Genomic DNA, 19,738 nt, shown 5'->3' with positions numbered 1-19,738 from the left:
TTGCATTTCAGAATGTGAAATTTGCTGAGACGTTTTTCTGTGATTATAACAGCCAAGTATAAGTCAGACAAAACATTGCTAATAACTATAAATGAGTTTGTCTTTATAAAGGTCATGTGTGAATTCACTGGACCAAAATACGGTGAATAAATGCGAGACATTTTTGGGAATTCACGTCAAATTTTTCAGATTTTGAGGACTTTAGAGTAGTGCCCTGTGACTTCCTTATTGTAAATGGTTTATTGTAAGGCTATGAAACCATACAATAATTATTATACGGCAAGTATACAACATTGTCATTTGTATGGATAGTAGTTTGCTAATATAGCCCCAATTCTACAAACTATCTTAAATTGGACGTAAAACTCACAATGCTATCTTCAATAGAAAACACCACACAGATTTCCAGTGAGATCAATAATGTTGCCATGCAGCAGGGGTGCTTCAAGGGACTTTGGGTGCCTTCATAATTAACTCATGGTTCATACTTAGCCTCTGAAATTATAAAGCTTTTGGCAACAAGCCTGTGACATGGGGCCTCGTTGGTGTAAAAACAAAATAATCAGCTATTTTTTTGGGGAGGCCGAATCATTTCAGATTCAACTGTCTGCTTTATTGCAATGCCCATGTTGGCCAGCAGGGGTCAGTGAAAACACAATATTTGTCACATCCTACTTATCACGAGGATCATTTTTGTGCAATTCAAACTTATTAACCTGCCATCCAGGTGCGATTTCAGAAAAGCTTTCACATTCCCTCTTTTCACTTTCAACCATAGCTGAAGTTACTCAGATTGTAGAACAGTAGAAGTGTCGCTGAGCAAATACAATGTTAGGATGTGAGTAAAGTCTGTCAAATCTAGACTCTGGTTATCACAAGAATTTGTTTACACTTTGACACTTGAAATGAAATATCTGACGGATTGTATTCCCATTCAGTGTAAAAATCTCTTTAATAAAAGTCATCACATGGCACATGGAGATAGTGCACCACAGTAAAAATCTCAGTTCCCACATCTTGGTTGACATAAAATTCAAGTACTTTTCAAGCACTTTCCAGGACCATCTGCCTAAAATGTAAGGACCAAATGTGCTGACAAAGCTTAAGATGGGTGGGCAACGTGTAAGAGCTGTTTCGACCATGGCGTTCACTTTAATCCATGTGCAGCACATTCTGCATCTGGCCAAGTGATTGTTCTTGGGTTCTTGGGCAAGTCAGTTTTTGTCATTTTCTTCTCTCTTGCTTAATGTTAGTCACTCATTGTTCAGCATGGAATCTCACCTCAATGACAGAGAGAGAGACAGAGAATGTTCTTTAAAATTCACAAGCTTACAAGAATTTCAAGGACACATTAGAAACCTGAACATTGTAAATACATGATCGAACATCAAGGAGAGGACAGAAAGAACTCAAATGAAAAGATGAACAGACAAGTACATTTTAAATGATAAGGCTGACCGTTATGCTGCATTCACACCGGATACAGTGCAAATTCTTTGTGTGGCAAGTTTACACACAGATTCAATGCACAGACGTGAGTAATCACATATTTTAAATTGATTGAAGTTATTTTAAGCATTGAGATTCTCCAACTGATGTCACCTCAATGATGTGACATCACATCCATATCTGGCGCTTGGCCAGTCTCGGTTGGTTCACGATGAAGGAAAAACATCTGTGTGTCTACAGCACTTTCACCTGAGAGTGCTGTAGACATTCGCAGTTGTCAAACTCTGGATATTCTATTTATGTTGTTTATAGATCTGTTACTTCTGAAGAAGTTTTTTTGTTACATCTTTCTGAGAAAATAATTGAACAAAATAAGTAAAGAATGGTCCCGAGGCCCCTTTGATACAGAGTTTTGGTAGCAAACCCTATATTTCATCAAGTGATTTTGACCAGTATTGGACATGTACTGAGTACTACTTCAGCTTATCCCTAGTTATGAACCAATCTAGGCCATGCTGTGTCACGCACGCACGCACGCACGCACGCACGCACGCACGCACGCACGCACGCATACACACAGTCTGGTTTCCATAATTTCAAAGGACATTAAATTGACTTATATTAATTTCCTGGAGACTTACTCTAATCTTAACCATAACCAACTCACCTAACTTCACCCTAGAGCCTCATCCTCAATCAAAAGAGTCTTGAAAATGTAATAATTTACATTATGGGACTTGATTTTTGTCCCCATAAGGAAGAAAAGTCCCCATAATGTGACTGTGTAAACATATTTAGGTCCCCTCAATGTAAGTAATGCCTGGAACACAGACACACAACAATCATAAATATAATGCATGAAATGCCAGTTGTTGTTATTTTGTTGTATATTTTTTGTCATAAACTGCCAACTGCACTGACATTAATTCACATTTTAACATAAAACAAAAGAGCAGAGAGATCAAAAGGAGCCCCTGATTTTTGATGATTATCACACTATTGCATGTTCGACCCCTGCATTTTCAAAATAAGAGCCTGGGGTGGGGTGTTACATGACAATGGAATATATGGTCAGTTGATGCAAGTCATCAAGTGAGTTTGTTCCTATTCAACAGACAAACTAAACATGACCTTTGAGTGACCTTGATGAATCCTGAGCTGGGGAATTCTCTGCCTTTTGATGCCCTTTGTGGCAGGACTGGTTAACACATCCATGATCCTCAGTGAATTGCTAAGCTGTCCTCCAGAACACACACTACATCAAAATACACTATATTGAGTGTGTACTCACATATTGAGCATGTGTTTCTTTAATATTCACCAGATTGCTTACTGGTTCAGTCCACCATGTCCTCACAGAGAGGAGCAGGAATTTGACTGTAAGACCTCTGGTGTTTGGTTGTGAGACTCGTCATCTGAGCTCAGAAAGAAGCAGACATTGTCCTGTGGAGATATGGGGGCGATGTGAGGATTGTGGATGTGCGATGACAAGGAGCCATGAATGTCTGGGGAGGAAAGAGCGGGCAGTTTGTCTCTCTGTGTTGGTCTCTCACACTGTACCGGAGGAGGAGCATCCAAGTATTTCCTTAGGCATGGCTCACTGGAAATCACACACAATTTAGAGAGTTAAAGTAAATCTAAATAAATATGCAAGAATACAAGAGAAATAATATACTGTATGTGTAGAGAACATGAAATCACCCTTAACCCAAGCCCCATTAGCTGATGAAGATGCAAAAGACAATAAAATAAATAATCTTATATCATTTCAAAACAAACACTTTTATTTTGAAATTCCGTGAAATGTTGTCACAAATATGATAACTGTGATATCATGATGGAATATTGTTGAAATATATTATTGACTGAAAGTTGGACTTTTTGTCACATGACTGGCCTAAGACTAGATGGTTAGCTGCTTCCGGTCACATGCGTTTGAGACCCATGGTCTGAAAGCATTCAATTTGAAGAAGCCACCAAAGCATTTTAAAATAAACCTACAGAACATAATCTGGCGCAAGAGAAGTGACACCGCTATGAAATGCTGGTAAAACTTCTAAGGTGACGTCAGCAGCCGCAGGTAAATCCACACCTATGAAGTCACTTCCTTATGTTGTCCTCCCATTCCCACCTGTCATTTCCATTTGTTATTGATATTTAGAGTAGAGTAGTAGAGTATTTGCACTACATTCACATATATGTGAAGGAAACGAATACCGGCAGTGCCCCTCATTAACAGAAAGTAAGACCCTTAGTTACTTCTGCATACAAGAAAATAAGGTCTGGGATAGTAACTTGTGTGTTACCTAACGGAGTTGGTTGGTGCTCCTTTCCAGGCCTGTTTGTAAACACCAGTAGCAACTCCAAACAGCCAGTTTACATCAGCGGGTACCTCAGGGATCCACTCCACAAATCTGCACCAGCACAGAAATTACATCAAGTACATTAAGTTCCAAACATGTATTACATCCTCAACTTTCCATATACCTATGAACGTTTTCATTTAAGCAAACAGCTATATACAAATGTAACTTTTCAAACATGAAATGGAAGTGTTTTATCAACAAAAACAAAAAAACAAATGATTCTGCAGTCGAGATGCACAACAGCTTATAATGGAAATTTATGAAGAGATTAGACACTTGATATGTAAAAAAACTACTATAAAGTCGCTTTTAATAAGATCAGAGAAAAGGACTAACTGAACTGTGGACGACTGAATGTAACCTTATATAAATATTAACAGAGCTTATTTGAGCAAAGTAACTGTTTTTACACTGTTCTGCATTAGTCTATACTGTAAACTGAGGTTGGATTAAAACAGGAAAAAAAAACGTTATTAATTTTTGCAAATGAGCTACTGCTCCACTGACATCATCATATTTGCAATTTAAATAGTTACCTGGCCTAACAGTAACTGTGAGTCCTTCATGTTTGTCCTGGAGGACGTTTCATGTGGATCTGTGTTCAGTCACATGATTAATCACACGAGAGAAAACTGTAACGCAACATGAGTTTCCCTAGTGTGACTAATTTGTTTCTTATAGAGTGACATTTGTGTTATAGCAGTTAATGGCCAGTAGGAGGTGCTATAGGGTGTTCTGCATACAGTTACCTGCATTCAGTGAAACTGAATATTGCATTTGTGAATTGTGGATCCGCATTTGTGGATCTTCACACGCATTTGTGGATCACATATTTGTCTCAGTAATGCCTCCCTTCATCAGCAGGTGGCAGTGTTTTACAAGTAGAATCTAGCTTCAATCCATGAACAAGTCGTTCATTTGTTTTTCAAAATAAACCAGAAAGAAAAAAACAACTTGCTTTCTCAAGATTCGAAAGAAGATGTATGCTATAATAATGCCAGTTGGTGGTTGAAACGTCGCTGTGGTGCTTGTCATCACCCGACCTGTACCTGCACATGTGCGTGGCTGAATGCCTAGAACCATTGACGCTCGGACACCTCTCTTGCCACTCAGTCCGAGATGATACAACTGATCGTAACCGAACTGATCGTAACCGAACTGATCGTAACCGAACTGTCACAGATAAACAGCTGTCAGTTGTCGTATTGTATGTTTTTTTGTCCTTACAAAGATACACATACAAGAACATACAGCTTCTCTGAAATAGGGTGAAAGGTTGGTAGCAGGCCAATTGTATTTATTTCCCTAATGGTAAACATGCTAACTCTTCGAGCTGGTTGCAAACGTAGAAGTGTGTTTGTAAAAGGCTGAGCTGAGAACTCACCTCTGTGCCACAGAGTAGGCTGACTGTACAGGAAGTGTGTATGGCATGAGCATGTAGGAAGCCACTCTCATCGGCAGCATCTCAGACACCTTGCCGTATAAGCTGCTTTTATCCTGGCAGGCCTCACAGAACACTGAGCACAGAAAGACAAGCAGGGCAGTCAAAGATACAGCATATTGAACATGTGTGTGCCAATATCTACAGTTGTTTTAAGTGAACTACACTGACTTAAAATCAGGACTGAAAATACTGTTTATTGTAGCTTCCCATACATTATTTGGCTCATCGCCTGCTTTTATTGTTTAAATCATACTTCTACTTTCTATTCTATTTCAATTATTAATTTTTTTTAATCCCTCAATACTTTGCTTGGTTATTTTTATTATTATTTTTAAATCACACTTTTACCGTTTCTATTGTATTCTATGTATGAATGGTGCTATAAAAATAAACGTGCCTTGCCTTGACAAGTGTGTAACATTAAGGAGGGTTTATTTGCAGAAATTCAAAACTAATTGCTTGTGGCTGCCACTATACAAACACTTACTTTACCAAGTAGCACTTCTGTAGTATCCGTTTCACAGTAAATCAGTCGTGCACAGACTACGGTTTAATTTTAAAGCATAGACATGTTTAAACTCTTCTTCCCTGGTCCTCTTTTGTTTCACTGTAGATGCCACTGTGTCAGAGTAAATGCACATGGAACACAGCATAAATGAAGGATTTTTTTCTCTCACCTAAAAATTGCATTTGAAAGTAATTATCACCTTTAAAATATTCAGTAGAAGCTTAAAAACGCATGGAGGTCATGCAACAACATGTGGACATGAGCTGTGCAAAGTCTGATGCTGCTGAAGTGAAGCAGAGTAAAATTACAGAGGTTTTAGTAGAGATGTCAAGATTTCTTAGGTACCAAATTATTAAAACCCATTTAATTTGATTGATATGTCACTATTGGTCTAAAAAATAACTTATTTTGATTTTTTACCGTAAATCGATGCTCCCTGTGCTGTGCATAATAACAACTCTGTGACTCTACATTGGGCCATAGCTCTGGCTTACATTGGTCAATGTGGGTGATTGACAGCTCTTTTTAAACCTCTAAACCCATAGAATCGGGCTCTGGTATCCAAATGCGTGTGAATCATTTCATTAGCGGGTCAAAAGGAAGTGGCCTTTCTCCAATCAGAACAATCTAATGTCACTCTGGAATGACCAATCAGGCCGGCATGAGTCTCCAAAGCATGCTGGGAAGTGTAGTTCTTCATTAGAAGCGGTTTCTATGGATCCGTTCCGGTGGAAATAACTTATTTTGATAAATAGCAAAGGTAAGACAACATTTCTGGTTGTATTTCTTGAAAGTGAGTCTTATTTTGCGGCTGGATCCGTGAATAAAAATAGTACAGTTGGAATCTGTGTATTCTCCGCTGTCCAACCGATACGTTTTTTGGTTTGTTACATAATCACGCTGATGCTCCGGTGCCGGAGCATGTGCTTTTAGCTGTGTTTCTGACCTTTCTGTGGGCAAGCAGCATGTCTGTGTTTATTAAAGCTAGACATGGTTTTATGACGTTTTTGTCACCACGCAATGTTATATGTGACACGGTAACAACCTGTCAAAGTTCACTGTGCGCTATAAATCCATTATAGTGGATCCTTATAATCCTTATTATGCCTGCTGTTTATGAGTTTAAGTGTCATGCTAGCATAATGTAGCATAATGTTAGCGTTGGGTGAAATGTAAATAACTGCTGTGCAGCTTAGGTCTTGACAAATCTAGTCTGAGTCTGTGATTAACTCAGAGCTAACCATCAAATCAGTTGCTTGTGGGTTCCCATTGCTCTGTCTTTTGCTTGCTGTGAGCATGTTTATATTAGTGATTCACCTCCACCTTCTCTGGTAAAGTGTTCTCCTGTTAGTCTTTGTCTGTCTTGACACCATCTTCATGATGTGTATTATATTCAGTGTCTGCCAATAAACCCTGTAAATGCTACACACTTGAACTTGAATTTTTTTTTTTAATAAAGCCTTTTATATGTACTTGACAGAGTCTGCTATATTGTTCTGTAATGCCGTTCCAGAGCAGCCTGGATGGACAAACCAGCCCAAGTGTGCTTTTTGTACTTCTAAGCAGAAGCTTAGAATGCAAACAAATTATGGCTTTGCTCCACAGAGTGGAGAGAGTTACATCCTTTCTGTTATGCGAAGGCCACTGTAGTTCTATGTTTGTTGCAGTCTGCAGTCTCACCATTAGATGTCAATAATTCTTACACACTGGACTAAGTGAACTGAACAAACTTCAAACACATGACTCTTTCATTACTTGAAGCTATCAGATTGTGAGATGACACTGCACCTTTTTTGATTGGCGTCGGCAGAATGATCCCCTCATCCAGCCACCAGTGCTGTTTGCGCAATAGGCGGAGCCTCCGCAACACCCAGTCTTTGGTCGTCTCTGTGTGCTTGCAGCAGCAGTCAGGGTCACTCTCTGATGGCGTGAGGCCGGGGCTCGGATGCTGGAGCATCAGCAGGTCTGGCACCACACAACAGGACATCAGTGATACAGTCCAAAAGGTCAAGCTGATATGATAGGGATGATTATTTTAGAGTTGCCACAGTAACACTCACTGTTTGCTTCAAGGAAGCGTAGAGCGTCCTGATAACCGCTCTGACACATCTCAGCTAATACCTGTGGAGAGGAGGACAGTATTCGTCATTTACAAAGGAAAAGTAATTTTTGCTGGTTTAGTCATTTTTGATCCACAACATGTATCATTTGTGTAACACTTCTGAATTTCTGTTAAATAAATCAGGAATAACTAACTGATCTAATTTCTTCAACCATTGTAGATGTAAAATACTGGGGACTTGTCTTATAAAATCTCCCATGACCCATCTGTGCGTCCTGCCCCAGTCTTTCGGGAATAAACCATGAACACTATTATAGAATGGAAGTAAAGTCTGTTGATGACTGTCTCTATTTCCTGACAAAGCATGAAGCTCAAATTGACATAAAGATATCTCTACCTTTTGCAAATGAACACGATGTTTTCTATTTACTTCCCCTCACTATCACTGCGATACAGCCTTATCTCAATGGTCAGCATGTTATATTGCACAAGAGCCACTTCTTGGTTAAAAAGAATCTCTGACATCAGCAGGGCTGCCCACAGCCAATCCACTGGCCATGATGGTCAGACCACACGAGTCATGGGATAAAATACACAGTATTTACTGTTTGAACAGTCAGTGCAATTCAGTGTTGTGTTTGTTGCTAGAAGTGCCTGGCTCAAGCGTGTATGCGCAATAATTCTTCCTTCTAGGAATGTGGTAAGAACACAAAAGCCTCCGTAACCGTAACCGACCCGCGACCTTGGTTACATAATTTCATGGCTGCAGACAGCATACCATGCACAAGGGGAGCAGGGGAGCTGAACCAGGCTGTATACAACAACAAGACAGTGAATGGCTCAAAAACAAGGTCAAAGCTCAGTTAATGATGAGCAAATAATCATCACAGTGCCTGGGTAAAGGTGAGAGTTTAGACTACATGTTTCTAATTTCATGGTAATGTTGCTTTACGATATCATGGGGTCATGGTGCTGCTGTGTCACAGCTGAGTCAACTGGAAAGTGAAAGCAAACATTTTCCTGTAAAGACTTAAGGAACCATTTTAAAATACATTTATGGTGTACAATTACTGCTGGGTGATACAGGGCCCAAACATCTCATCACATGTACCCTTGTGATGAGAGGATACCATTTGATATCATATGATATAATCATCTGTCTAATAACCTTTAACATATTTCATTAGCAGCAAGACACAAACTGTCCCTGCTCTTGGCACGTTCAATATACGATACATATTTTGGTTTACACCGGGCTCCGATTGGCTTCTTACTGGCAAGGAATGAGCACAGTATAGTTTTTTTCATAATTTCTGTAAGGCTGGGCAACATGGTTTAGAAATTATTTCTGGATATTTTTAGTCTATATCCTGATATAGGAGATATCTGAGGATATAAAGCTGCACACAGGTTGTTTCTCTTTCTCTTTCTTTTGAGGTGTTTGTGCTTCTCAAAGGGTCATGTACCCTAAAATACAGTTATTACCTTTTATTTTTATTTTGAATACCTTCTTTGGCTTTTTAATGTTAAATGAAGGCTATTTACACGTGTTAGAAACAACAGTAATTAAAGAAGTGTTTTTTTATATACTGTTTATATAATTTTCCTATTTCCATGCATTTTTTTCATTAATATACTGTATATACTATTTATTATGTATAATATGTTATGTTTTGTGTATTTCACTCACTATGATGATAATCAATGCAACAGCCTGTAAAACCAGGAAAAATCTTCACTGATACTTGACACTTTACTTCTGACAATATCCAAAATCTAAGACTTTATCTTGCTTCATGTAGTGAATATATTACCCAGAAGTAATAAGTGTAAAAATGTGATTACAACAAAAAAAAGCTGCTATTCTGTGGTATGAAAAAACTAATATTTTCATCTTTTATTTTATTATTATTTAATTTACATTTTGCAGAAAGTCTGCAAAAAGAAAGAAAGTGTCCTAAATGAATAATTACTGGTTGCTGGGCAGGAATGACGTAATAATGAAAATTTCTGATTCTTTGCCCTTTGCTTTGATGTTTGTGTGCCACTGACCTTGGGTTCTGGTGGGAACAATGCTCTACTGAGGCGGTACATGTTGCCCAAATTCATCTGGATGCTGGTGTTGGTGAATCGCAGCTCGTGGAAGCTTGTAGAATTGTCGCGGGGACAAATGTCACTCTCACCCGAGAAGGGAGAGATGGTGATGGTGTTTTTCAGCTCGGACTGCGGCAGGTTGTCACTGATCCCACCATCCACGTAACGCTGAAGATGCAGATATAGGAGAAAAGACAGATATCAACTGTAGAACCCATACCCATTCTCTTATATTTCTTAATATGTTTTATGAGTATTTTTCTCATGATTATCAATGCACGAGCCTTTAAAAGCAGGAAAAGTCATCACAGATACCTCACGATATGACAATATCCAACGTCTAAGACCATATCTTACCTCAAATATACATATAATATTGATATATTACCCAGCCCTAGTTCCTTCCATTTATAGATGGATAGTTCAAGTTTTTTGGAATGTGTTTGTATGATGTACTGACAGAAGCAGGACCCCTCTAAGTTGAGAACTTTACTTTTTGAAATTATTTTACCTTACCAGTCTCAACTCTCTGATGAAAACATATCTGAAAGCTATACTTACCTTTCTTGCATTTTTACACTTTTCTTTTGTAATCTTAAATTGCTCTTAATTAGTGTATGGCACTCTAAAACGTAAGATAAACACACCAGGTTTTGAAACTCACCATGATTTAATTCTCATGTTATTATGATAAAAGTATCACAGATTAAAATATTCAGACCGAATAAAACAATTGGCCGAGCTTCCTGTCTGTCTTCTGTCACGTACCTCGGCGATTGCTGTCACAGCTTGTGAGTCGCGCGCACCTCTGACAGAGCAGTGTTGCCAACATGGCAACTTTGTCGTTAAATCTGCCGATTTTTTGTGGTGTTTGGAGACTCTCACGTGAAAGCACGAATCACGCTGCAGTTACCGAGCTCAACAAGCAGTGTGTGTTGTCGGGATCACCTCCCAAAGCACAGTAACCTCTGCAGTCCCAGCCTACTGTCAGAGCAGAGAGGACAACGCCTCCAGGCTGCTAATGAATTGCGCATTGCCGCTGCCGTACCGGGAGGGTGGGACTTTGAGGGAGGCGGAGGTGTTCATGTTCAAATTTTTACTAAGTGCTGTGAGACATGCAAAAAGGTAAGTACAGAGGTGGAAAGTAACAAAATACATTTACTCAAGTTACTGCATTGAATACTTTTTTTTGTGTATTTTTTATTTTTTAAATAGAATTTAAAATCAGGATTTTGTATTTTACTTGAGTACGTATTGACTCAAGTATTGTACTTAATTACTTTATAAATCCTGTTTATAAAGTAATCCTGTTATTGAGTAAAAATAAAAATTCAGCACAATGAAGAACAATAGGGGGAAAATCAGAACCATTGGAACCAGACCAATGATGATGTGATTAGCACCAGCACTGGCTCGTGAACATAGAGGGCGCGTGAGCTCCAAAATAGTTTTGGATTTCTGAGCCCTTGTCATATTTCTACTACCCTCACAAACCCTCACCCACGCAAAGTAACTAAGTAAATTTTACTCAAAGTACATTTCAAATGAACTACTTTTTACTTCTACTTGAGTAGTATTTCATCAAAGTATTGGTACTTTTACTTGAGTACAATATTTAAGTACTTTTTCCACCTCTGGGGAAGTATAGCTTTAATGTTTGACTTTTAATATATAGGCCAAGTGTGAGACTGGTCTCAAAGAAATACCACAAAGTAAAATGCCTCAAGTTATGGCACACCCATACAGGGACAGTGAATCACAGATAAAGTACAGAATGTACAGAGCCCACAGAGAGGAGACTGTACATACAGCAGCAGCAGCTGGTTGTACTTCTGCCTTGTTAGGACCCTGAAGACTTAGAAAACACTGTCTATGTGGTCAAACCATACCATCAGGACGCTTGTGCAAGGACTAGAAACACTAAGGGGCAAATGAACAAATGTTCATGCTAATTTTAGATGTTAAAATGAATGCATTGCGTTGTCCACATGGGGCTGAACAAACTAACCACAGACAGTCTGCTGCTGGAACACAGAAGGGCATAGAAGGAGTAGATGATAGAGGGAAAACATTTGAGTTTGAGATGTTCTCAAGTGTCTTAAGTGTCAACATAATTCAGTTTTAATGATTTCTTTGTTATATGGAGGAAAGAATCCAGAATATTCACAATTAAATTGCTGAAAAATCAGCTTATTTATTAAAAACACACACAAAACCGATTAATTGGTTATCAAATTGGTTGATGACTGATTTTGTAACTAATAAATCGTTGGAGAACACTCGGTAAGAGTGTATTTTCAGCTATATTTTTCTGTCTGAGCTGAAGTTAATCCAATGCAGTTAATACAAGTTAATGATAGACTTGTGTCATGTGTAACGTGGCATGATGTGGAAATAAAAATATACTGTGCGAGTGAACCCATTCCGAAAAAACAAATACGTGTTAGACAGCCTTCTCTGACTGGAGATGGAAATATGTAAACCGTTCACTCTCCCACACTAAAGTACATAGAGAAAGTCAGCAATTTTAGCATGGCTTTATTTTTATTCCTTAATTGTAGTTACTTTTGTCCAACCTCAGTGTTTCCTCATTGATGATCGTGTTTGCTGACAATTTTGTTTCTTTCATCTATTTTAATATCTTTGGGGTTGACATAATACGTAAAGCACTTTGTGCTGCAATTTATATTCGTATGAAAAGTTCTGTATAAATAAATTCTGATAGATTCATTCAACAGATGGATGAATATAGCTTTAGACATGTTCTCTTGAGACTGGATCTCCCAGGATGGATCTAGCGCAATCTCCGTTTTGAGAAATTCCCATATTTGTTTGAACTTGGCAGAGACAGTCAAACTTTAAAAAAAAACTGTTCAATTCCAAAATAGAGAAGTGCATCAGACTTTTTGAAGTAATACAATTATAGTCCAGCAGAGGTCGCTCTGAGTGCAATCCATTTTGAATGCCCTCTTGACACAGAAATATGACAGCGATGTTATGTTATTTTGCTGTGAAATGGAAGACTTGGAATATCTTTGAAAGAATATCATATATTATTTGTTCAAAAATGATTTTCATAAAAAGTGACAGCCCTTATATTAACCTGGAGAAAAATGGAAAGCAGATACCTACCACTCCTTTGAATGATGGAGGAATGAGTCCACAGTAGATAGGGATGAAAGAGCTGCAGACCAGTGCCTGTGGACAGAGAGCAGAGTTAAGGTTTGTATTTCTGTAGCAGAGGTTTGAAAGTCTTCCTCAGACTCACAAATCAACAACGTCACCATCCTGCACCTGAATGAGTTCGTCTTTTGAGCTAAACTCAGACACCAGCACATTTTCCCCATCAGACACTCTGGTCAGCGAGACACACAGCCGTCCTGAGGCCAGGGTGTGCGCGTCCGAGGGCAGGTCTCGGCTCAGGCCTGACTTGATCACTTTGACCAGGTTGAAGGTCGGGTGGAGGGGGCCCAGGTTCCTACTCCTGGCTTCCTTGGCCACCTCGATCACATCTTCACAGCATTTAGCTGGAAAAGGAAGGAAGGAAAGTTAAGATAAAGGTATTGTGACATTCTTGATTCCCTGGGGTCAATCAACTGCAAACAAAAACAAGCAGCTTCAAATGTTGATCAGTGACTGGATCAATACTTAAAAGTTATTTGGAGTGAGTGACCTACAGAGACCTGGATGGTCCTCTCCTAAAAAACTAGAGACAATACACTTTCTTCATCTGTAATTATTTATATTTCTACATATGATTAAAGGTACAATAACCAACAGTTTCTTAAATTTTAATGTATTCTGAATCCTTGAAGGTAATCTGAATATATATACATATATATATATAAATATATTTGCTTACTAGACAAAAATAGACATTTGAAGGGAAACAGTTGTGATCCGTTTTTTTTTCTGCAATAGTCTGTATTTTATGGATGAATCGAGAAATGGATTAGACACATATTGTCATAGGCACAGAAAAATAAAAAAAGCAATTACAAAGAAACCCACTATTTTGCATAATTGATTGAGAATACAATTAGAAAGAGTAAAAACACCTGATTTTATGATAATTTATCATTTAATGATCTTTAGATGAGGCCTACTTACAAAGACAGCTATTCTCTGTGTTTTATGGATGAATCTAGTAATACATGAATACATTACATGCAAAAATAATCATGTGACTAAACAATCATTCAAAATACAAGTTTATCGTTATATGCAACTAATGATTATTTTCATAATCGATTAATCTGTATTATTTTTCCGATTAATCTCGTACAAATGTTGATCAGTGTTTCTTAAACCTGGAGATTATGATGTTCTTGAATGTCTTGTTTTAGCCACGGACCAAAATGATTTAAATGATTTATTTGTTATACGGAGCATAGAACCGTGAACATATTCACATTTAAGAAGCTTAACTATCAGAAAGCTTGTTTTAATTATTAAAACCGATTGGATTATCAAAATAGTTGATTAATTTAGTTATAGGTTAATAATGGATAATTCAATGCATCAAACAGCTGACCATGATGTCCCAGAATGCTCTACTTATTCAGACACCAATCTGTTACATTATAACTGGGCTTACTACTTTTAAGATTTTTGTTTCATTCATATGACCATGATGGTCATCACATTAACACTTTTACATCTATATTGATAATTATATCAATCGATCGATAATATTAGCATCATTTATTGGTGAAGTTGCATTTTGCACCTGGATACCTTTCACCTCCCCCTGTCTTTCCAAGTGTGTTGGAATTTCTGCCAAATGGAAATAATTTCACCTAAATTTTACGCACTGGACCTTCATTATGGACAGAAGACAACAAACACTTGTGAAACTGAGAAACAGAGTTATGAGTTATTTCGTAAACATTGTATCAACATATACTGAACTTTTATGATATTGCCATTGGAAAAGATATTGGTAAAAATCTGAGATATGATATAAACTGTATAAGCCACATATGGAGTATGTTTTCTTTTGTTTTTATATGAACTGGAAACTCATGTCTCTGTTTCACAAATCCGTTATCTGTATGTGATTATCTATCGGAAACATCAGGAACATGTTTGTGATCTGAGATTGAAAGTCATCCATCAGGCCGGAGACAAAATAAGTATTTATGAAGCGATTAATTGTGATGTCTTATATGGAGCAAATAAACAAAATTAATATCCAGACATAAAATGCAGAATGAAGAGACACAGTGCTCTTTATTCAAGCAATTCTGTGTATAATTTGCTATCATTTAACTTTCATATTTTACTGTACAGAGGAAAAAAGATTGATTGATTTAAATACATAGATGCTCCATGTCCCAGGGAAAGGAGCGTGGTGTACTGTGGTCACAGATGTTTGAGTCTGTCTTAATGCTGATGCTAATGTTGACTGTCCCTTTGTTGAAAATGATTTGCTCAAAAACCCCAAAACGTATTTGCCATGTATATAAGTTTGACTGTAGATGAAACCACTGAACTCAAACTATCAATAATAACAAGTACTTCTGCTTTTACTGGATATAAAGCTCCAAGCTGCTGAGAAACAGCGGTGTGTCTTACTTATCGACGCCTGGCTGGCGAGCACGGAGGCGGTCAGAGCTCCGGCTGAGGCTCCGTACAGCTTGGTGGCTCCCTGGACGAGGTATGGAGCTTTCTCCAGCAGACAGCTGGCAACTCCGATATGGTAAATGCCCAGGAAGCCGCAGCCCGCGAAAGAAAGATTCCAGCCGTCCTTTAGGTCGAACATGGCGGTATATCCCTAACTACGAAGCAGTGACAGCGGATAAACTGTCTAGAATACAGTGAGTAAGTGAGTGAGGTCGCTCCGCTGTCACTGTCTGTGACGGAGGGGGAGACAGACTGTTGACTTTTATACAACAGAGTGGGAAAAGGGGTTGGCGGCTGATGATGCGTTCATGTGCAGTCAGACATATCACAATCATGTCAAAGGACGACAAAATGCCAGTTAAATAACGATGATTGTGTTTATTATTAAGTCACTATTTTGTTTACCTTCAAATGAATCGCTTTTTTAAGGGCCGGGAAATACCCTAAATGCACCACATTTGACAAATTTGTTGGAAGTTTTACATATTTTGAAGGTCGTTCACATGGCCATGGCAAAATGTATTGGCCACGCCCCTTACACCCTAGTCCCGAGACAGTTTGATCTAAACCCTAACATCAGTGAGCCAGACTCCTTTTAAGATAGTGTATCCAAACTATCTTAAACTAAATTGTTCCTTTAACTTGTATAATAACAATTATCTTGAATTTGAGGTTAAATTATTTGTATTAGATCAGCTGGACCGATGACGATAATGTTTTCTTTAAATAACCTTTGTACTATTTTTTCTCAAATTACATTTCAAATATCACTATTGCCAGTCTTGTTGTCTTACACTACAAATACTAAGAGTGATTTACTTTCTGTTACTGGTGCATACTTTTTTCAATTGCAGTCTGCAGCAGAGTTGGCTCTAGGCATATGCTATAAAATAACAAGGGCGCCATCTACTGGAGGGGCTACTCCAGGGGCTACTTACTATGCAGATTATTCTTATTATTTTTTCAAATTTTGCAGTGTTGTGTTGTGTGTTTAGTCTCATTGTTATCAGCAGGACTGATTTAATTCAGATGCTGCCAGACGAGAGGGGGTCAGCAAATCCCAATCTCATTTAGGCCACCAAAATGCATAGGGTCGGTGAGTTCACTGTATATGAATCTTACAACGTTTACTAGTGACAGTGAAGGCAACATTTGTTAGTGAAAGTATGATTGGATAGTGCACATCCATCAATTATATTTTCTGCTCAAGGACCAATCAGCTGCAAGTACGAGGAACCACGTGTCAAAAACAAGCAAAGTTCACATCTGTTTCACTACATGTTCTCTCGCTCTGTGTTCCAGGGCAAGATAAGGCTTGAGAGCAAATAGTAGAATCCGTTATACATATTTTCTTTACTTTTTTGGTCTTTCTGTTGTTGTTTTTAATTGTTAATTTGTTAATTGTTTACCTGTGATTCCTAAATAAGCTTTTTCCTGAAAAGCATACATTAACATTGTTATGCAGATGCAGCTATTTATCAATGAGGCCAGATGAAATAAATCATGTCGTTCAACTCCAGGAATGTCTCAGAGACATTAAAGTGATAGTTCGGAATTTTGGACATAAGACCTATTTTCCAACTCAGCCGGTGTGATGGAGACGTCTGGAGACGTTTTCAAGAAATTTCATTCAGTTCTTCTAGTTGCCGAGTTCGCTGATGCTATGGCTAGCGCAAGTCAATGATATAAGTTAGCATGGCATTTAAAAAACACTCATGCCGACTCCACAGTGTACCCGAGGCAAATCGATTGTAACGGCAGACTATCGATGTACATATCTGTGTTGATAGAATGTTTGAAATAAAACCAACCTTGCAATTTGAAGGATTTATGCCTCAGCAGCGCATCATACTTCCGGCAGCGGCGGACTGATTCCGCTGCCGGAAGTATAGTGCTGAGAAAGTAGTCCCTCAAAAATTCATGCGATGCGACGTTAGTTTTGTTTCAAATATTATTCTATCAAAACAGATATGTACATCGATAGTCTGCCGTTACAATCGATTTGCCTCGTGTGCACTGTGGAGTCGGTATGAGTGTTTCTAATGCCATGCTAACTTGTATCATTGACTTGCGCTAGCCATAGCACCAGCAAACTCTGCAACTAGAAGAACTGAATGAAATTTCTGGAAAACGTATCCAGACGTCTCCATCACACCGGCTGAGTTGGAAAATAGGTCTTATGTTCAAAATTCCGAACTATCCCTGGCTTTACACGGCAACGCTCCCGGGTGAAACCGACAAAATATTTAATCAGATGTGCCTTTCGTTTACACGGCGACGGCGTTTTTGGGGCTGTCGCGTTCCCGTCTAAAGGGTTGAAAACGCAAAAGTGTTTTCTGAGCTGCTCACGCTGGCACGATGCTGAAGTTGGTACCACATTCGACGCTGAAGTTGGCACCACATTCGCCTCAGGTTCTCAAAAGAGAATCGGGGGCGAATGTGGTGCCAACTTCAGCGTCGTAACGCTGGCTATCCTCCTGTACGCGTTGACGTCAGATCCATGTGCAGTACAGCCAAACAACAACAAACATGTCGGATTCGATCCATCAGTCTGACATTCAAGTCGCCTTAGCTGCTCTGATACCATACCAATAGTCATTTCAGCAATTACGCAGAGTTAATGTTGTGGTTTTCGACTGTGGGCTACTCAGGACGTTTCAGCGCATGCACGCGCTCCTGGTGTTGTTGTATGGCAGTGCTTCACAGCGCCACCTGGCATGCATACTACATCAAATTTCACACACTTTTTCGTCACCGCGTGCATGCAGATTTCCACCCAAAGACGCTCGTTTAAACGCGAAATAAAAAGTGGGAACGCGACGCCACTTTTGCGGTTTGTGTTCAGATCGTTGTCGTGTAAATCCAGCCTAAGTCCTGGATGACCTGTAACTTTCTACTTTTAAACTCAGAAAAAACCGAGGCCATTATACTCGGCCCTAAACACCTCAGAGAAAAACTCATTGTCCAACCACTTTAGATGACATCCCCATGCTTCCAGTTCCACTGTGAGGAACCGTGGAGTTATTTTTGACCATGTCATTTGATTCACACATAAAACTCATTTCCAGAACAGCCTTCTTCCACCTGCGGAACATTATGAAAATTAGAGATATTATGGCCTTAAAAGACGCTGAAAAACTAGTTCATGCTTTTGTTACATCTAGATTAGATTACTGTAATGCCTTATTATCAGGATGTTCCAACAAGTCTGTTAAAACCTTGCAGTTAATTAAAAATGCTGCAGCACGAGTTCTGACAGGAACTAGAAAGAGAGACCATATAATTCCAGTGATAGCTTCACTACACTGTACACAGTTTAGAATTCAATTTAAAATCCTCCTCCTCACGTTCAAAGCACTTAATGATCAGGTCCCTTTATACTTGAAAGACCTACCATATCCACATCCATAGCTTTACCATATCACCCTAACAGACCACTTAGATCGCAAAATTCAGGCTTAATTGTGGTTCCCAGAGCAGAATGGGAGGCAGAGCCTTCAGTTACCAGGCTCATTTTCTGTGGAACCAGCTGGGTCAATATCACTATAAGGTGCCTTTGTGACTTCCCCATTTCCTCCCAAAAAAGCTGAGCTTTTCCATTGAACTTCATATTCATTGGATTAAGTGTATTATTATGTTAAGCTCCCACACTTTTTATAAATTAACTGCAAGCAGACAATTTACATGCAAACAGCAAAATATGTCCACCCTGTCATGGACAATTTCAAAGCAAAGAGTAAATACATTGTAATTACATAGTGATTATAAGATGTACATTTTCAGAAAGGTAGTTAGTCACTTTCTCAACAATATATTTTAGTTAATGGGAAAAGTATTTGGATAATAATGAAATTATGGCAAACTATTTGTGTCTCTATAAAATCTGCGAGAATTGCACTTTCTTTTCTAAATAAAATCTAACAACAAAGATATCTGGTCAAAAAATCACACAAAATATGTTGCTAACTTGTGAAAATAATTTGTTTATTTTCATAGAAGATGAAAATATGGTGGACCCTGGGCATGACAGGGTGGACACGTTGTGAAATGTCATTGAATGGCCTCATAAAGGGAAAGAACAATACAAGTACATTATGTGAAAAAATGCCTTTTCCCATGTAAGGGAAAATTACCAGTTGAACAGACTGGTTTTGATCCACTCAACCTGCATGCAGCCACTGAATAAAGAT

At 38.6% G+C, this 19,738-nt stretch overlaps 1 protein-coding gene across 1 annotated transcript; it reads right to left on the bottom strand.

Moving 5' to 3' along the window:
• Nucleotides 1–2,673: 2,673 nt before the first annotated feature.
• Nucleotides 2,674–15,687, bottom strand: pnpla3 (patatin-like phospholipase domain containing 3; the record flags this gene model as incomplete). Its single annotated transcript, XM_083906537.1, has 9 exons — nt 2,674–3,049; nt 3,756–3,863; nt 5,200–5,332; nt 7,556–7,732; nt 7,828–7,888; nt 9,882–10,091; nt 13,056–13,121; nt 13,218–13,450; nt 15,501–15,687. 9 exons carry the CDS (start codon nt 15,685–15,687, stop codon nt 2,803–2,805), a joined length of 1,422 nt encoding a protein of 473 aa, XP_083762663.1. The 3' UTR covers nt 2,674–2,802.
• Between the last annotated feature and the right edge of the window lie 4,051 nt (nt 15,688–19,738).

Source organism: Microchirus variegatus (assembly GCF_963457635.1).
Source record: "Microchirus variegatus genome assembly, chromosome: 20".
Taxonomy (NCBI): Eukaryota; Metazoa; Chordata; class Actinopteri; order Pleuronectiformes; family Soleidae; genus Microchirus; species Microchirus variegatus.
The sequence above is the reverse complement of the archived record's forward strand: the minus strand, read 5'-3'. Positions and strand labels throughout refer to the sequence as shown.